Genomic DNA, 18,097 nt, shown 5'->3' with positions numbered 1-18,097 from the left:
GCGCCTAAATATATACGTTATTTTCTTAAGCCATAGACCATTAAGGATGGACAATAGCTAAAACTGCACAAACTATAGACTAATACAATGCAGTCTTTGTAGAACTATGATATTACCCAAAATAAAAGTGTTCAACTCTTTAGATGTCATATTATACACATGTCATAATAGAAATTGTTGAGAATGTCCGAGTCGATCATCAAAATTAAAACCGGAAAAACCATATGAGAAAAAAAAAAGTAAAACCCAAACTTCTCTAGACAGTATATTAACCCTATGCTTAAACAGTTGAGGCAGATGAAAAGAGTAAAAAAAAAGGTACAACCTGGTTACTAGGTGTCAATTACCATTATTTCTCCCAGGAAACAGTGTCAAACCTATATTGCAGCTGTCACTGCTCTGGCAGATGGCAAGATTACTTCTGTAATTTGGTCAGAATTAATTAAGCACAATTAGGCAACTTGATAGTAGTATAAAAGATTAAGCCTGTCATATGAGCCAGGAGGTGTCAAAGGAGACCTAGGTACGTTCCGCTTAAAAACAAGGAAGAAGAGAATGAAGTCTGGCAAGCCTTGTGCTGCATTAGTAACTATCTAATCTGACAATGACAGTAACCATTTTCTCATCCTCTTTTAAAGATGACTTTTCACCAAATTTTTCATGTTGAAATGGACACACGATAATAGGCGCTGCAGAGCAGAATAGCTAGATATATATAGCAGCATAGATATTAGCGATCAAAGTATCTGGCACCCAAACAGCTAAAAAAATTAAGCACAAGTGGGCATTATCAGAGATTTTACTGGGGTCGTGTACCGTAATTCTTCCTTTCAGATGATGACCAATCATAAGCAGGTGGCAATGTACCGGGGAAAGAACATGCCCCTACAATAGCATTGACAAACAGTCTGCTCTCCTCACTGCAGAGTGATGACCTGCTGTAGTACAGCAGAGGCGAGTGTGATTAACTGACAGATTTCATCTCTCATCCCTAGAAGTCAATGTAGGGGGGAGGGGCAGTACAGCACTAGTTGAGTCTCCTTACAAACACTTCTAGTAGTTGTCCTCCCAAATTCAAATGAGCTTTTTAATTGGCAAGACCAAATACATATTAGCATTGTCAAAGCAAGTGTAGTGCTACCAACTCTGCTGTACTGCTTCTCTCCTCAAACTGAATGTTCTGTTATTATGTCTCACACTGAGCCTGTTCTAAGTTGTAGTGGGGGAGTGTTCTTTTTCCCCTTGTATGTGGATGGCTGCTTATGATTGGTAGAGCTAGCTGCACTATGAGAGGAGAGCTACTAAAAGTGTTAGTAATGAGACTGCTAGAGATGAGAGCTGAAAGCTGTTAGATAATCACACTCAGGTCTGCTGTACTCCAGCACTTGTCATCACACTGCAGTGAGGAATGTTTGTCTACTGTGGGGGCGTGTTCTTCTTTCCCCAGTGTGTTGATGGCTAATTGTGATTGGTCAGCATCAGAAATAGGAAGTACAAGCGCCCAGTGACATCTCTCTGGTAATGCATACTAGGACTTAAAAAAATAACTATTTAAGTGCCAAATATACTGATTGCTAATATCCCTGCAACACAGTGGTGAAATAAAAAAAATAAAAAATAAAAACATTATACTCACCTTCCGATGGCCCCCTGTCTCCTTCTCCGATGTCTTCAACGGCTCGCGGTGGTGTAAAAGGATCTTCCATGACGTCATTTAGTCATGTGACAGGTCAGGCGACCGCCGACGTCAGCAGTCGCGTGACCTGTCACATGACTAAATGACGTCATGGAATGTCCTTTTACACCACCGCGAGCCGCCCAAGACACTGGACGCACAGTACAGGAGACCGGGGGCCATCAGAAGGTGAGTATAATGTTTTTTTTATTTTCATTTTTTTTTTAACTACAGTTACTATGGTACCCGGGTCTGGAGGAGAGTCTCCTCTTCTCCAGACCCGGGTAACATCCGCGAATAGAATCGCTTAATATCCGCATGTGCACATGTACTCATGCGGATATTATGCGATTCAATGCAAGTCAACGGCGGCAATTACGCCGCGTTTCCGCAAAATTAATGGGCGTGCTGCGGATTTTTCCGCAATGATAATCCGCAGCGGAAATTTCCGCAGCATGTGCACAGCACATGCGGATTATCATTGGGGGCCATTGCAGACCTTCTAACAAGCGTTTAAGCGTTTTCGTGGCGGAATTGCCGCTGCAGAAATGTTTAAAAAACGCATAGTGGGCACACAGCCTTACCAGAGCAAATATGCGGCATTTCCATGAGTGAGCTAGTCTGCACGTAAATCCTAACCACCGAGTATATGTACTATAGAGGTATGTTCACACATAACGTAATTGCAGTTAATGTTTCTGTACCAAAAACCAGAGAGTGTTGACGGGAAAACCGCTACACGCAACATGCATGTTTTTGATGCATTTTCACATCTGTTTTTTTTCCCGTTCATTATTATGGGTATAATTACTGCAAAAAATGCTGAAAGAATTGACATGCTTTAGATTTGAAACAAAAAAAATAAAAAATTGAGAAAAAGCATTGATGGTTAACATATGCATGAAAAAAAAAGCAGTGTGAACATGAGATTTCACAAATCTCATTCATTTTGCTGGTAATATAATATAATGCGTATTTTACGCACCAAATACAGAGTAAAATACGGAGCAAAAACACTGCATTTACACCACGTGTGAACATACCCTAAGGTATGAAAATATCCACAATGAGTATTTAGTTACAGATGTTACACATTTTTTTACAACATTTCAGCACCCATTATGTAAATTAGGTTACTTGCATTTTTTGTCTCTTTTTAATATGTTTTACATAAAGCTGCTTTGTTTTTCATACAGTGGGGGAAATAAGTATTTGATCCCTTGCTGTTTTTGTAAGCTTGCCCACTGACCAAGACATGAACAGTCTATAATTTTAAGTGTAGGTTAATATTAACATTGAGAGATAGAATATCCAAAAAAGAATCAAGAAAATCACATTGTATAAATGAGACACATTTTTTTTGCATTTTGCAGTGAGAAATAAGTACCGTATTTTTCGGACTATAAGACGCACATTTTTCCTCCAAAATTTTGGAGGAAAGTGGGGGGGGGGGGTGTCATAGTCTGATATACATAAATACTGTGGCTGTGGGTGGTGGGGGATGTGGGGGAAGCGACAGTGGCGGAGTAGTGGTGCACAGGAGAGGAGGCAGCAGCCACCTGCTGCAGCCTACACTGTGCCCACTACTAAAGAAAATGAATATTCACTGCTCCCCACGCCCATGGGCGTGGGGAGCAGTGAATACTCATTTTCCTTAATAGCTGGCACACTGTGCCTGCAGCGCGGCTCCTGGTATGTATGGCAGCCCTCATCCCAGTATGCTTGGCACCCCCTGATCCCAGTCACGCTGCACTGAAAAAAAATAAACAATTATACTCACCTCCTCTCTCCTCCAGCGCTGTGTCCCGCTCTGTGCCAGACTAGTCACTGCTCACAAAACCAGGACTGTGTGCGTGGGGAGCAGTCACCATTCATTCTCCCTCATAGCGCACACACTGTAGCCGCAGCACAGCTCCTGCTGCGTTGGGCGGTCAGTGTGCCCGCTATTAAAGTCCATGAATATTCACCATTCCCATGGGGAGAATGAATGGTCACTGCTCCCCACGAACACAGTGAATGCATGAGGAGCAGTGACTATTCTGGCACAGAGCGGGACACAGCACAGAGCGGGACACAGCACTGGAGGAGAGAGGAGGGGAGTATAATTGTTTATTTATACGACAGGGGATCAGGGGGGTGCCAAGCATACCAGGATAAAGAGGGCCATACATAGAGGGACAAGGGAGGCCATACATACAGGGATGAAGGGTGCCATACATACCAGGATGAGGGGGGGGGCCATACATACAGGGATGAAGAGTGCCATACATACCAGGAAGAGGAATGAAGGTGCCATACATACCAGGAAGAGGGATGAAGGTGCCATACATACCAGGATGGGTGTGAGGGGGGGCCATACATACTAGCATTATGGATGCCATACATACCAGGAAGAGGCATGAGGGGGACCATGCATACCAGGATGGGGATAAGGGCCAAGTATAACAGGAAGGAGGGGGCCATGTATACCAGGATGGGAGATATTAACAGAATTGGGGGATATTACCCCTATAACAGTGTCAGCAGCAGACCTCCTCCCCTTTAACAGGGAATCATGACCACATTTTTTGCTTAATTTTTTTTTCTATTTTCCTCCTCTAAAACCTAGGTGCGTTTTATGGTCCGGTGCGTCTTATAGTCCGAAAAATACGTTATTTGATCCCTCTGGCAAACAATAATTAATACTTGGTGGCAAAACCCTTGTTGGCAAGCACAGCAGTCAGACGTTTTTTGTAGCTGATGAGGTTTGAGCACATGTCAGGAGGATTTATGGTCCACTGCACTTTGTAGATCATCTCTAAATCATTAAGATTTTGAGGCTGTCGCTTGGCAACTCGGAGCTTCAACTCCCTCCATACGTTTACTATGGGATTAAGGTCTTGAGACTGGCTAGGCCACTCCATGACCTTACTGTGCTTCTTTTTGAGCCACTCCTTTGTTGTCTTGGCTGTATGTTTTGGGTCATTGTCTTGCTGGAAGACCCAGCCACGACCCATCTTCAATGCGCTTACTGAGGGAAGGACGTTGTTGGCCAAAATCTCGCGATACATGACCCCATCCATCTTCCCTTCAGTACGGTACAGTCGTCATGTCCTCTTTGCAGAAAAGCACCCCCAAAGTATAATGTTTCCCCCACCATGCTTCACGGTTGGGACGATGTTCTTAGGGTTGTGCTCATCCTTCTTCTTCCCCCAAACACGGCGAGTTGAGTTAATGCCAAAGAGCTAAATTTTAGGCTCATCTGACCACAGTGCCTGCTCCCAATAACTCACAGAATCATCCAGATGTTCATTGGCAAACTTCAGACGGGCCTGCACATGTGCCTTCTTGAGCAGGGGGGCCTTGCAGGCACTGCAGGATTTTAAACCTTTAAGGCGTAATGTGTTACCAATGATTTTCATGGTTACTGTGGTCCCAGCTGCCTTGAGATCATTAACAAGTTCCTCCCGTGTAGTTTTAGGCTGATCTCTCACCTTCTTCATGATCAAGGATACCCCACATGAGGTGAAATTTCGCATGGTGCCCCAGATCGATGTCGATTGACAGTCTTTTTGTATTTCTTCCATTTTCTTACTATTGCACCAACAGTTGTCTCCTTCTCACCCAGCGTCTTACTTATGGTTTTGTAGAACATTCCAGCTTTGTGAAGGTCTATGATCTTGTCCCTGACATCCTTAGAAAGCTCTTTGGTCTTGCCCATGTTGTAGAGGTTAGAGTCTGACTGATTAATTGAGTCTGTGGACAGGAGTCTTTTATACAGGTGACTATGTAAGCCAGCTGTCTTTAATGCAGATAACGAGTTGATTAGGAACGTCTAACTGATCTGTAGGAGCCAGAACTCATAATGGTTTGTAGGGGATCATATACTTATTTCTCACTGCAAAATGAAAAACAATTTATCTTATTTATACAATGTGATTTTCTTGATTTTTTGGGGGATATTCTATCTCTTAATGTTAAAATTAAACTACGCTTAAAATTATAGACTGTTCATGTCTTTGTCAGTGGGCAAACTTACAAAAACAGAAAGGGATCAAATACTTATTTCCCCCACTGTACCTTTCTGGTATTTGGCTTTGACAAAACTTTATAGCTATATCCATATGTGGATTACATGCATTTTTTTACCTTGGATATTTTCCGCATCTGATGTATTTCTATGTGAAAAATCCGCATATAAAACTCAGCATATCCACAAGAGAAACTGACAGGTTGCAGATTTCAAAGTGCAGTGGCCATGAGATTTCTACCCATCCCATCTTGGCCATGAGATTTATATACATCCCATCTTGGCCATGAGATTTCTATACATCTCATCTTGGCCATGAGATTTCTATACATCTCATCTTGGCCATGAGATTTCTATACATCCCATCTTGGCCATGAGATTTCTATACATCCCATCTTGGCCATGAGATTTCTATACATCTCATCTTGGCCATGAGATTTCTATTCATCCCATCTTGGCCATGAGATTTCTATTCATCCCATCTTGGCCATGAGATTTCTATACATCCCATCTTGGCCATGAGATTTCTATACATCCCATCTTGGCCATGAGATTTCTATACATCCCATCTTGGCCATGAGATTTCTATACATCCCATCTTGGCCATGAGATTTCTATACATCCCATCTTGGCCATGAGATTTCTATTCACCCCATCTTGGCCATGAGATTTCTATACATCCCATCTTGGCCATGAGATTTCTATACATCCCATCTTGGCCATGAGATTTCTATACATCCCATCTTGGCCATGAGATTTCTATTCACCCCATCTTGGCCATGAGATTCCTATACATCCCATCTTGGCCATGAGATTTCTATACATCCCATCTTGGCCATGAGATTTCTATACATCCCATCTTGGCCATGAGATTTCTATACATCCCATCTTGGCCATGAGATTTCTATACATCCCATCTTGGCCATGAGATTTCTATACATCCCATCTTGGCCATGAGATTTCTATACATCCCATCCATTTTGCAGGAAATGTAAGACGCTGCAATTTTAAGCAGTGGATATAGGTAACGTCAACAACTTATCATGGGAACTTAAACTAGTACTAACAATCATTTGAATTTAGTTTCTTCTGCCCATTCTTGATAGATCTACTGTAAAAACAAATTGATAAATCAATGGACTTACATATATTTTATCTTTACTATATCGAACTTTAATGTTATGGAGGAGGGTAGCTTCATTGAGATACATCAAAGAACCTGCAAACAAAATAATGAGAGAATTATTAGTTTACAACTAGAATTCCCCTTTAATACCTTACTAAAAACTTGGTAGCTCTGATATTACAATGAGGGTCATTCATAAAACAATTAATGGTAAAAAGTAATGGATTTCTAATAAAGAAGAAACTGGCAGAGTATGAAAGGAGAATCTCCACCATTGGGTTTCATGTTATGAAGTTAAAGGGGTATTACCTTCCTTTTAGTGTACAGTGCTATTCCATACCACATGAAAGGTACATCAACATATACTGGCCTGCTAGACGCCAAATTAGTGGAGCCTTACGGATTAGCTTGGAAGACTCCAGTCATATATTCTAGGCTTCATGTGCAGGCATTGCAGGACCTTAGGTATCCATGGTTATGACCACTAGCAACTAGTTAATTGTCACTATATCAGTGGTCATAAGTATGGATACCTAAGGTCCTGTAATGCCTGCACATGAGGAAAGAGACATAGCGAATCAGAAGAACTATACTACATTTCTAATTGGAGGTATTTGCTAATATTATTATTATTACACCTCCTACATATTGGGAGAGGATCTTGGAGATGGGAATACCCCTTTAAATCCTGACAAAATGTATTGGTTTTGAAAGATAACATATAGCATATCACTTTTTACCCATTTCAATGCTTAATTACTTTTCATATAATGCTACAGCCTGAAGCCTAGAATATATGACTGGAGTCTTCCAAGCTAATCCGTAAGGCTCCACTTATTTGGCATCCATCAGGCCAGTATACAGTACAGACCAAAAGTTTGGACACAACTTCTCATTTAAAGATTTTTCTGTATTTTCATGACTATGAAAATTGTACATTCACACTGAAGGCATCAAAACTATGAATTAACACATGTGGAATTATATACTTAACAAAAAAGTGTGAAACAACTGAAAATATGTCTTATATTCTAGGTTCTTCAAAGTAGCCACCTTTTCCTTTGATGACTGATTTGCACACTCTTGGCGTTCTCTTGATGAGCTTCAAGAGGTAGTCACCGGAAATGGTCTTCCAACAATCTTGAAGGAGTTCCCAGAGATGCTTAGCACTTGTTGGCCCTTTTGCCTTCACTCTGCGCTCCAGCTCACCCCAAAGCATCTCAATTGGGTTCAGGTCTGGTGACTGTGGAGGCCAGGTCATCTGGCGTAGCTCCCCATCACTCTCCTTCTTGGTCAAATAGCCCTTGCACAGCCTGGAGGTGTGTTTGGGGTCATTGTCCTGTTGAAAAATAAATGATGGTCCAACTAAACGCAAACCGGATGGAATAGCATGCCGCTACAAGATGCTGTGGTAGCCATGCTGGTTCAGTATGCCTTCAATTTTGAATAAATCCCCAACAGTGTCACCAGCAAAGTACCCCCACACCATCACACCTCCTCCTCCATGCTTCACGGTGGGAACCAGGCATGTAGAGTCCATCTGTTCACCTTTTCTGCGTCGCACAAAGACACGGTGGTTGGAACCAAAGATCTCAAATTTGGACTCATCAAACCAAAGCACAGATTTCCACTGGTCTAATGTCCATTCCTTGTGTTCTTTAGCCCAAACAAGTCTCTTCTGCTTGTTGCCTGTCCTTAGCAGTGGTTTCCTAGCAGCCAATTTACCATGAATGCCTGCTGCACAAAGTCTCCTCTTAACAGTTATGGAAGAGATGTGTCTGCTGCTAGAACTGTGTGTGGCATTAACCTGGTCTCTAATCTGAGCTGCTGTTAACCTGCGATTTCTGAGGCTGGTGACTCGGATAAACTTATCCTCAGAAGCAGAGGTGACTCTTGGTCTTCCTTTCCTGGGGCGGTCCTCATGTGAGCCAGTTTCTTTGTAGCGCTTGATGGTTTTTGCAACTGCACTTGGGGACACTTTCAAAGTTTTCCCAATTTTTCGCACTGACTGACCTTCATTTCTTAAAGTAATGATGGCCACTCATTTTTCTTTACTTAGCTGCTTTTTTCTTGCCATAATACAAATTCAAACAGTCTATTCAGTAGGACTATCAGCTGTGTATCCACCAGACTTCTGCACAACACAACTGATGGTCCCAACCCCATTTATAAGGCAAGAAATCCCACTTATTAAACCTGACAGGGCACACCTGTGAAGTGAAAACCATTTCCGGTGGCTACCTCTTGAAGCTCACCAAGAGAATGCCAAGAGTGTGCAAAGCAGTCATCAAAGCAAAAGGTGGCTACTTTGAAGAACCTAGAATATAAGACATATTTTCAGATGTTTCACACTTTTTTGTTAAGTATATAATTCCACATGTGTTAATTCATAGTTTTGATGCCTTCAGTGTGAATGTACAATTTTCATAGTCATGAAAATACAGAAAAATCTTTAAATGAGAAGTTGTGTCCAAACTTTTGGTCTGTACTGTATGTTGGTCTACCTTTCACGCGGTATGGAATAGCACAGTACACTAAAAAAAGGTATATAGTACAGCGTGTACTAAAAACAAAGGTAGACCATTTCACTTAGGTTATGTTCACATTAGTGTTGTGGCTTTCTAGTATTCACATATTGTGTTGGCGTACATTGGTACATAGATATTGCTCCTTTGAAGTATTTTTACTAGGGGAGAATACCCCTGCATTGACTACTGATTTTGTTTCTGTCCAATTTTTATGGAATCCCACAGAGAAAGTCTGCATTGTCCATCATGAACCGAAGACATGCAGAAGTACAGTAGGACGCCATACACACTTATGGGCACTGCAAGTTGTACAGAGCACAACACAGCCACGTGCATCTATTCTAAGAAGAGGACATTTTCGCTGTAGATCTGAAACATCCCTTTTAGGTTCTTCCAGCTGTCAGTGTTCAGAACTGGCACATTTGTATTTGGCCAAGGGGCTCGACTCTAATGTAGGCTACCAATCAATTTTTAAGCTAGTCAAAAAAAAAAAAAATCTGACAGAATTAAAATTAAATTAAAATAATAAAAGAAGCACTAATCACCTCACCAATCCACCACTGCCGGTCTAGTAGAAATTATTGCCTGGACCAATGCAGGGTTCTACTTCCTGCTGATGTGATCATATTCCAACACAGGGACATGTAAGGGTGCAGCCAATCAGTGGCCCTGCTGTGGTCAGTGATAGGTTGCAGCGGTCACACGCCTCTGCTTTGGGATATCATTACTGCAGGACCTGAGACTGGGCAACAGAGGATTGGTCATAAAAAAAAAAAAAAAATTACATTTTTTTTCTTTTTTACCGCTCCATTTAAAAAATAGGACACCTGTACAGCCTGCTTATGGCAGATTATACACCTACATACTCTGATATATGTTCGGGCCTATTCTCCGATGGGGCTATAGACTGTAATGATTCAGACAGAGCGAATGTGCGATCTGACGTGCACCATTTTCGGGAGTGTACGCCTACAGGAGGCGGACACTCGGACGCCGTTTCCTATGTTTGAGTGTCTGCCTTCAGTAGATGTACACTCCCGAAAATGGTGCACGTCAGATCGCACATTCGCTCTGTCTGAATCATTACAGTCTATAGCCCCATCAGAGAATAGGCCCGAACCCCGTTTTGGAAGGGGGGGGGTTCGGATGTATGACCCATAAACACAATGTGAAAGCACCCTAAGGCTCTTAAAAGGTTAATAAAAAGAAAAGATAACCACGGGGGCTCCAACTGCTGTGCACTGTGGAACCGAACTGCTGGGATTGGGCTTTAGATTCCCAAGAACGGGGCTCTGCAATCCTGGCCTGAGAGGAGCAGAGGTGTGCATCCTCGGCCTCTGCTCCATTCATTGTGAATGGGACTTCTGAGTGCAGCACTTGGTTATTTCCAGCAATACCGGTTATAATAAAAGGGTGGGGCTACTCTGTTCTGGGGGGTTCCAAAGCCCCAATCTTGGGATCTCTGGGGTCAGACCCCCAGCAATCAGCAGAATAGCCCAATTTTTTATTTATTTGTTTTTTTTAAATAACCCTTTAATGCATCTCCTGCAGTCCCTGGAGAAGGAGCTGCACTCACTGGAGTCTATTAATCTGACATTTCTCTGCAATTAACTCCAAATCATTTGGCTGCAATAAAATATATACACGTCGCTGTACTGTCTATAGGGACAATACAGGAAGGGATTTATTTTTTTTAGAAAAAGTGACACTTACAGTATAAACAGTTGTATAACAAGATCAAGGCCAATTATAATATAATAACGGATACCAATAAGCAACGGCCTCATAGTGGGAAAAGATCAATGGAAGTGGACTTTGCACAGTAATGGTCTTCCACATGAATGTGAGTAACAATTAAGGAGTTTCCAGTTATTAAGACCAATTCCATGTTAATGGGTAACTTATCCATGCAATGGGTTAGTACTGTTAAACATGACTGCACGGAGAATTCTGCAGCATTCATGGGCTGTAAATGATGGGTTCTTACATTTTTATGGACATAAAGCCACTGATTTCTTCAAATACAATGAGGTCACAAACTGGTTAAAGCAGCTGAAAAGCCCACACACAACAGCATGTAATATACACCGACATCCCAAAGAAAAGGAGCCAAACACGCTAGATACGTACAGTTGTCTTCCACGTGTTTCTTAGTGTCCTCTTCAGCAGGAAAAACCTGGTTTATAGCTGCCAAAAAATTCTATAGAAACAGAATAAAAGGCAGTGTCAGCATAACTAGATCTCATGCAAAAACTCACTAAAGAAATTGGTGTAAAATATATAAAAGAACTGTACAACAAACAAGTACAGAAAGATAAGAGATATTCTCCAATACATTATTTTATTGTTACATTGTACCTAAAATTAAGTAACTTTGATAATAGTATTGGAACCAAAACAAATAAAGTCCAGCAGAGGAACCCTTATTTTGGCATTTTTCTCTTTTTTTTTCCCCTCCTTTTTCTTTCTCCTCTTTTTGGAGGGGGGATATTCTATAGGGGAATTCACCCTTATCTCTAGTTTATTTATTAGTATTGCCTAATTAGATCTTGCCTGTAATTCAAACCATGAGGTGTACGACTTTCTACTGAAAATATCCAGAAACTTTCTCTGTTTAGTAATTTTCTTTTGTAATTTCCACCTCTGGGAGATTTCAAGACTTTTTCCACCCCATAAAATGAAAATTCCCTCAAGTCTCCATTATGTTTGTTGTAAAAGTGTTTGGATTCTTCCTATGCCCGCGCCATTAATCGCATCTGACATATGTTTTCTAATGCGCCTCTTTAGTGGTCGTGTAGTACAACCGATGTATTGTGGTCTGCAGCCGTTACAACTTATTGAAAATATTACAGTTAATAAAATCATGGATTCTAAATTCCTTCCCATTTGATAAAGACACAATTTTATCATCTGTTTTCATAGCAAAACCGCAGCATTTACATTTTCTGGCTCCACTTTTGTGGTTAACCAAATTTGGGAAACTGCACGCTTTTTCGTATAGAGACTTGGTGAGAGAATAGTTTTTGTTTTTCTGGGTACAAATCTCACAGAGTTTTTTTTAGCATAATATCCCTCAGTTTTGTTTCCTGATTTAGTATTGGGAGATATTTCTTCACTATAGTCACTATTTCATTATACTGTGGACTATATTCTGTACTAAAAGTAATAGATTGGTTTGTTTTTCTATCAGTATTTTTGGTTTTATTTTTTGATGTTATTAGTAGCCTTTTCTGCTTTATCCAAGCACCACTTAGGATATCCCCTTTCTATTCATTTCTGAAACATTTTATTTTTCTCTTCATTATATTCAATTGTTATAGAATTATTTCTACATATCCTAATCAGTTCCCCTATTGGTATGTTATGGATGACATGATTTTGCATGTAAAATACATGCTATTGGCTTGCGGTATGATGTTATAAAAACTTCTTTGGTGTCAATGTCCCCATATAAAGTGAGGTCTAGAAAATTGATTTTATTACTGTTCAACTCGCTTGTAAATCTCAGAGGTATTTTGGTTTAAATGATTAACAAATTTACTAAATTCAATTGCTGTGCCTTTCCAAACAAACAGGAGGTCATCTATAAAGTGCCCCATTCACACTATGCAGTTTTTAAAGGGATTGTCATCACTATGAAGATATATTTCTTCCCATCTCCCCATTAGCCAGCGATGGGGAGAATTTCGCTCCCATACTCGCTCCTTTTCTTTGTAGAAAAAATCTGTCTGCAAAATTAAAGTAATTATAGTGTAATAAAAATGTCACTGCTTCCATCAGGAATGTTTTAATTTCTAGTTTATAATCACTATAAGTTTCCAGACAATAATTTAAGCTTTCCAATGCGACCGTGTATGGGATGCTTGGATACAATCCAATTACATCTGCAGTGGCCCATGAAAAAGTTTTTTCCCATATAAAGGTTTCAAAGATATTTGTTACTGCTTTAGAGTCCCTGATATAACTCGGGATTTTTTTGACCAAATTGTACCTAAAATTTAGTAACTTTGATAATAGTATTAATACAAAATATGTTCGTAAGGCTATGTTCACACATATTGTGTTTTTCAGCAATTTTTGCTGCAGATTTTTATGCAAATTTTCAGCTGCGTTTTGCAGAACCAGCAAAGTCTATGAGAAACCAGAATTCTCTGTTCACACATCATGGGGTTTTTTTTTTTTTGTTGTGTATTTTGTGCCTTGGTTGGGTTTTTAGAAAACAGAGCAGGTCACTTCTTTCAGCGCTTTTTCAATCTTAGGAAGTAATGGGTGGTGAAAAAAAAACGCATCAAAAACGCACCAATCCTACCTGATTGTTTTCAGTTATTGGGGTGTGATTCTGTTATTCAGTCAGAGGCAGGCGCTAAATACAGGCTCTGCAGGCGCCGCCCACGCTATGTTCCTGCGCGTGCGCAGTGAGGCTGTGTAGTTCGCAGCTTCACTGCGCATGCGCTATGACCTGTGGCTTCCCGCGCGTGCGCAGTGAAGATAGTAACCACACAGCCTTACTGCGCACGCGCGGGGACCAGCAGCCAGACATGTCGAAATGCGCATGTGCCCCACAATAATAGCGTTTGCCGGGAGCAATATTCAAATATGTGGGTGGCGCCAGCAGTGAGTGAATGTGAGGATCACACCCCTATGAGTGAAAACAAGCAGGTAGGACAAAGCATATATAAGGTTATAAAATCATTATACTACCACCGATTTTCATGAAAAAAGCTTTTTAGTGATGCACATTGTATCACTAACAACGCTATGGTGGCAGTGTAGATAGTAGATAGGACATGACAGGTTCCCTTTAAAGTTCATTATGCTTGAAGCCAATATGTACAGCCAACTTATAGCAGTCTGGTGCTCTCTTATCCTCAACATAAAGCCAAGTAATTAAAATTCCCCAAAACTATACATTTCAGTTATAAATTCCTTATAAACAGTCCATCTCAGAACTCCTTGAACTTTAATATAGACTTTATCTCAGAGAACTTTACACATATATATTGGGTTCAAGCGGAAAAAAAATATCAGGATCCTGGGGAAAAAAAAAATTAAGAGCAATGTAATTTGTAAAGTGGTGTATTAAAACACAATACAGCATACCTTTCCCTTTTGATTTAGTGGTTCAATTGTTAGAGAATCTGGCCCAATATCCACAATGTTACCCAACTGAAAGCCATCAGTTGGGTGAGGCGCCCAGACTGGCTTCCCGTCCTCCATGGTGCTCTCCCACTGCTCTCAGTTTACTAAATTAAAAAGAAAAACAAGACAACCATCATAATCATTATTTATATCAAGAATAATGTAATAAAAGATAAGCTTATATGGAAGTATCAATTTGGTCACTCATTTGGTATTATTTATAGCGTAAGATAAGGCCTCGTCACACTTAGCGACGCTGCAACGATCCCGACAACGATACGACCTGTCAGGGATCGTTGCTGCGTCGCTATGTGGTCGCTGGTGAGCTGTCAAACAGGCAGGCTCACCAACAATCAGGGGAGCAGCGACATCGTGGAAAGAATCTTTCCACGATGTCCTGCTCCTGGTTACCAGCCTGCTGAAGCAGGAGCAGGCTGGTAACCATGATAAACAGCGGGTTACTAGGGGCACACGCGCACCTAGTAACCCGCTGATTATCATGGTTACTACTCTGCTACGGTGAGCGGGAGGTTACCGCTCATTTTAGCAGGCTCGTAACCATGATAAACAGCGGGTTAACTAAGAGCGCATGCGCCCCTAGTACCCCGCTGTTAATCATGGTTACCAGCCTGATCGCTGCTCCCGCTGGTCACACACAGCGATGTGTGCTGACCAGCGGGAGGGCAACGACCAAAAAAAGGTCCAGGACATTCTGCAGCGATCAGCGACCTCACAGCAGGGGCCTGATCGCTGCAAAGTGTCACACATAGCGACATCGCTGGTGAGTCACCAAAACCGTGACACAGCAGCGATCTCACTAGCGATCTCGCTATGTGAGATGGGGGCTATACTGAAATTTGTTGCTCATACATGTGATTAAATGCAATAGGTTGAGCAGTATATCAGACATCAAGATAGCCAGAAGACAATGGAGTATGTTGGCCAACAGTAAACATCTGCTGATTCAGGCGTCCCTTCCATTACATTTAAAAGGGGTTTTCCCATCTTATAACATGATGGCTGAAAATGAAGGGGAGCTTCATAAAAATAAGATGGCATATCGCTTGGATATGCCATTACTTTATGATCAATTGGGTTGAGACCTCTGGCTCTCCTGGCCAACTAGCTGCACAGGAAACTGCACTTGAATAGAGCAGTGTTGCGTCCCATTTATGCAGAAGATTGGTGGAGATCCCTGAGGTCAGAACACCACCGATCATAAGCAGTATGCCATCACTTTTGGGAAAGTGTTGGGAAAACCTTTTAAGGACTTCCATACATATAAGGTATAATATGCTAACTTTTATATAACCATAGAATATATTAGGAGGATGTTCCACAAAATAAAATAAATAATAATTATACTGAAGAGATATATTCTCCACTGACAACACACATTAATTACAAGGAGTCTAGCTGCGCACCTCCAGCACTCAACGATCACATGCCGGTAGAATGGCACCACACCTATCACATCTCCCTTTCTCTTATAACCCCATGCTCTAGCACTAATAATGTCCCTTTATTAAAAGCAAGATTTAGACATTATGAATGTTCATGGCTGCCAGTTTTATCTACACGAAGTCCCTGTTTTCTTCACTATAAAAGCCATGTGTATAGATGCCTGTCAGAATACTGGAGTAAAGCATCACAGCCAAGTACCAGACTTGGGCGAGAACCAGAAACATAACCCTCACATACTATTCTAAAGGACAACAGTTTATGATTAGGCGTTCCCACACAGTGTTATTAGTCATTTATTACCGCCGCACCGTACTGTAAGGCAAAGTAAGCATGCCATAAAGCAACCCTGACTCATACACTCAAAGCTGACAATGAATCCTGGATAAGCAACACTTACAAGCCATCAGCAAATTATATATAATAGATAGATAGATAGATAGATAGATAGATAGATAGATAGATAGATAGATAGATAGATAGATAGATAGATAGACTTTGATGTAATGTCCTTAAAACAAGTCAAAATGAGGCTCAGTATTGTGTGTGGCCTCCACATGCCTGTATGACCTCCCTACTTCGCCTCGGCATGCTCCTGATGAGGTTGCTGATGGTCTCCTGTGAGATCTCATCCCAGACCTGGACTAAAGCATCCGCCAACTCCTGGACAGTCTGTGGTGCAACGTGTCGTTGGTGGATGGAGCGAGACATGATGTCCCAGATGTGCTCAATTGGATTCAGGTCTGGGGAACGGGCGGGCCAGTCCATAGCTTCAATGCCTTCATCTTGCAGGAACTGCTGACACACTCCAGCCACATGAGGTCTGGCATTGTCCTGCATTAGGAGGAACCCAGGGCCAGCCGCACCAGCATATGGTCTCACAATGGGTCTGAGGACCTCATCTCGGTACCTAATGGGAGTCAGGCTACCTCTGGCGAGCACATGGAGGGCTGTGCGGCCCTCCAAAGAAATGCCACCCCACACCATTACTGACCCATTGCCAAACCAGTCATGCTGAAGGATGTTGTAGACAGCAGATCGCTCTCCATGGCGTCTCCAGACTCTGTCACATGTGCTCAGTGTCACCCTGCTTTCATCTGTGAAGAGCACAGGGCGCCAGTGGGGATTTTGCCAATCCCGGTGTTCTGTGGCAAATGCCAAGTGTCCTGCACGGTGTTGGGCTGTGAGCACAACCCCCATCTGTGGACGTCGGGCCCTCATACCACCCTCATTGAGTCGGTTTCTAACTGTTTGTGCAGACACATGCACATTTGGGGCCTGCTGGCTTGCTGGAGGTCATTTTGCAGGGCTCTGGCAGTGCTCTTCCTGTTCCTCCTTGCACAAAGGCGGAGGTAGCGGTCCTGCTGCTGGGTTGTTGCCCTCCTATGGCCACCCTCCACGTCTCCTGGTGTACTGGCCTCTCTCCTGGTAGCGCCTCCAGCCTCAGGACACTACGCTGACAGACACAGCAAACCTTCTTGCCACAGCTCGCACTGATGTGCCATCCTGGATGAGCTGCACTACCTGATCAACTTCTGTGGGTTGTAGAGTCCGTCTTATGCTACCACGAGTGTGAAAGTACAACCAACATTCAAAAGTGACCAAAACATCAGCCAGAAAGCATTGGTACTGAGATGTGGTCTGTGGTCCCCACATGCAGAACCACTCCTTTAATGAGGGTGTCTTGATAATTGCCAATAATTCCATCTATTGTCTATTCCATTTGCACAACAGCATGTGAAATTGACAACCAATCAGTGTTGCTTCCTAAGTGGATAATTTTATTCCACAGTTTGATGTACTTGGAGTTATATTCTGTTGTTTAAGTGTTCCCTTTATTTTTTTGAGCAGTGTATGTATATATTATACACGCACATTCATACATACAAATAATATATATGGTGAAGGTCTACATTACACCACATGGTAATAGGTTTTTTGATTTAGGAAAAGTAGTTGTAGAGAATTTTACATAAACGGCATTTAAGGGAAAAGCAACATACCAAATGTCGTAACTATGATCATAATTATCACGTTCTCTCCAAAAGTCTGACACTAAATAGGAAAGGGGCATATCACATTTAACAAGAACTGCGAACGACGCCAGCAGCAATTTTGCTGAATTCGCGAAGAGGGAATTGCAAAAAAATGGAGAATAT

The 18,097-nt window shown here is 41.7% G+C and overlaps 1 protein-coding gene across 4 annotated transcripts in view; it reads right to left on the bottom strand.

The window, feature by feature from the left end:
- MYO6 (myosin VI) overlaps positions 1-18,097 on the bottom strand; it is a 271,734-nt gene that overhangs the window by 190,991 nt on the left and 62,646 nt on the right. For all 4 annotated transcript variants that reach the window (XM_073675590.1, XM_073675592.1, XM_073675593.1 and 1 more), the window contains exons 2-4: positions 14,439-14,581; positions 11,469-11,538; positions 6,830-6,903 (exon numbers count right to left, since the gene is read on the bottom strand). In XM_073675590.1, the coding sequence (XP_073531691.1) occupies positions 6,830-6,903; positions 11,469-11,538; positions 14,439-14,555 (261 nt within the window). In that variant the 5' untranslated portion in view covers positions 14,556-14,581. The remainder of the gene's footprint in view (positions 1-6,829; positions 6,904-11,468; positions 11,539-14,438; positions 14,582-18,097) is intronic.

Source organism: Phyllobates terribilis, unplaced genomic scaffold, assembly GCF_046119375.1.
Source record: "Phyllobates terribilis strain yellow unplaced genomic scaffold, ASM4611937v1 Scaffold_3__8_contigs__length_932513732, whole genome shotgun sequence".
NCBI lineage: Eukaryota > Metazoa > Chordata > Amphibia > Anura > Dendrobatidae > Phyllobates > Phyllobates terribilis.
This window is presented reverse-complemented; position numbering and strand designations above follow the sequence as displayed.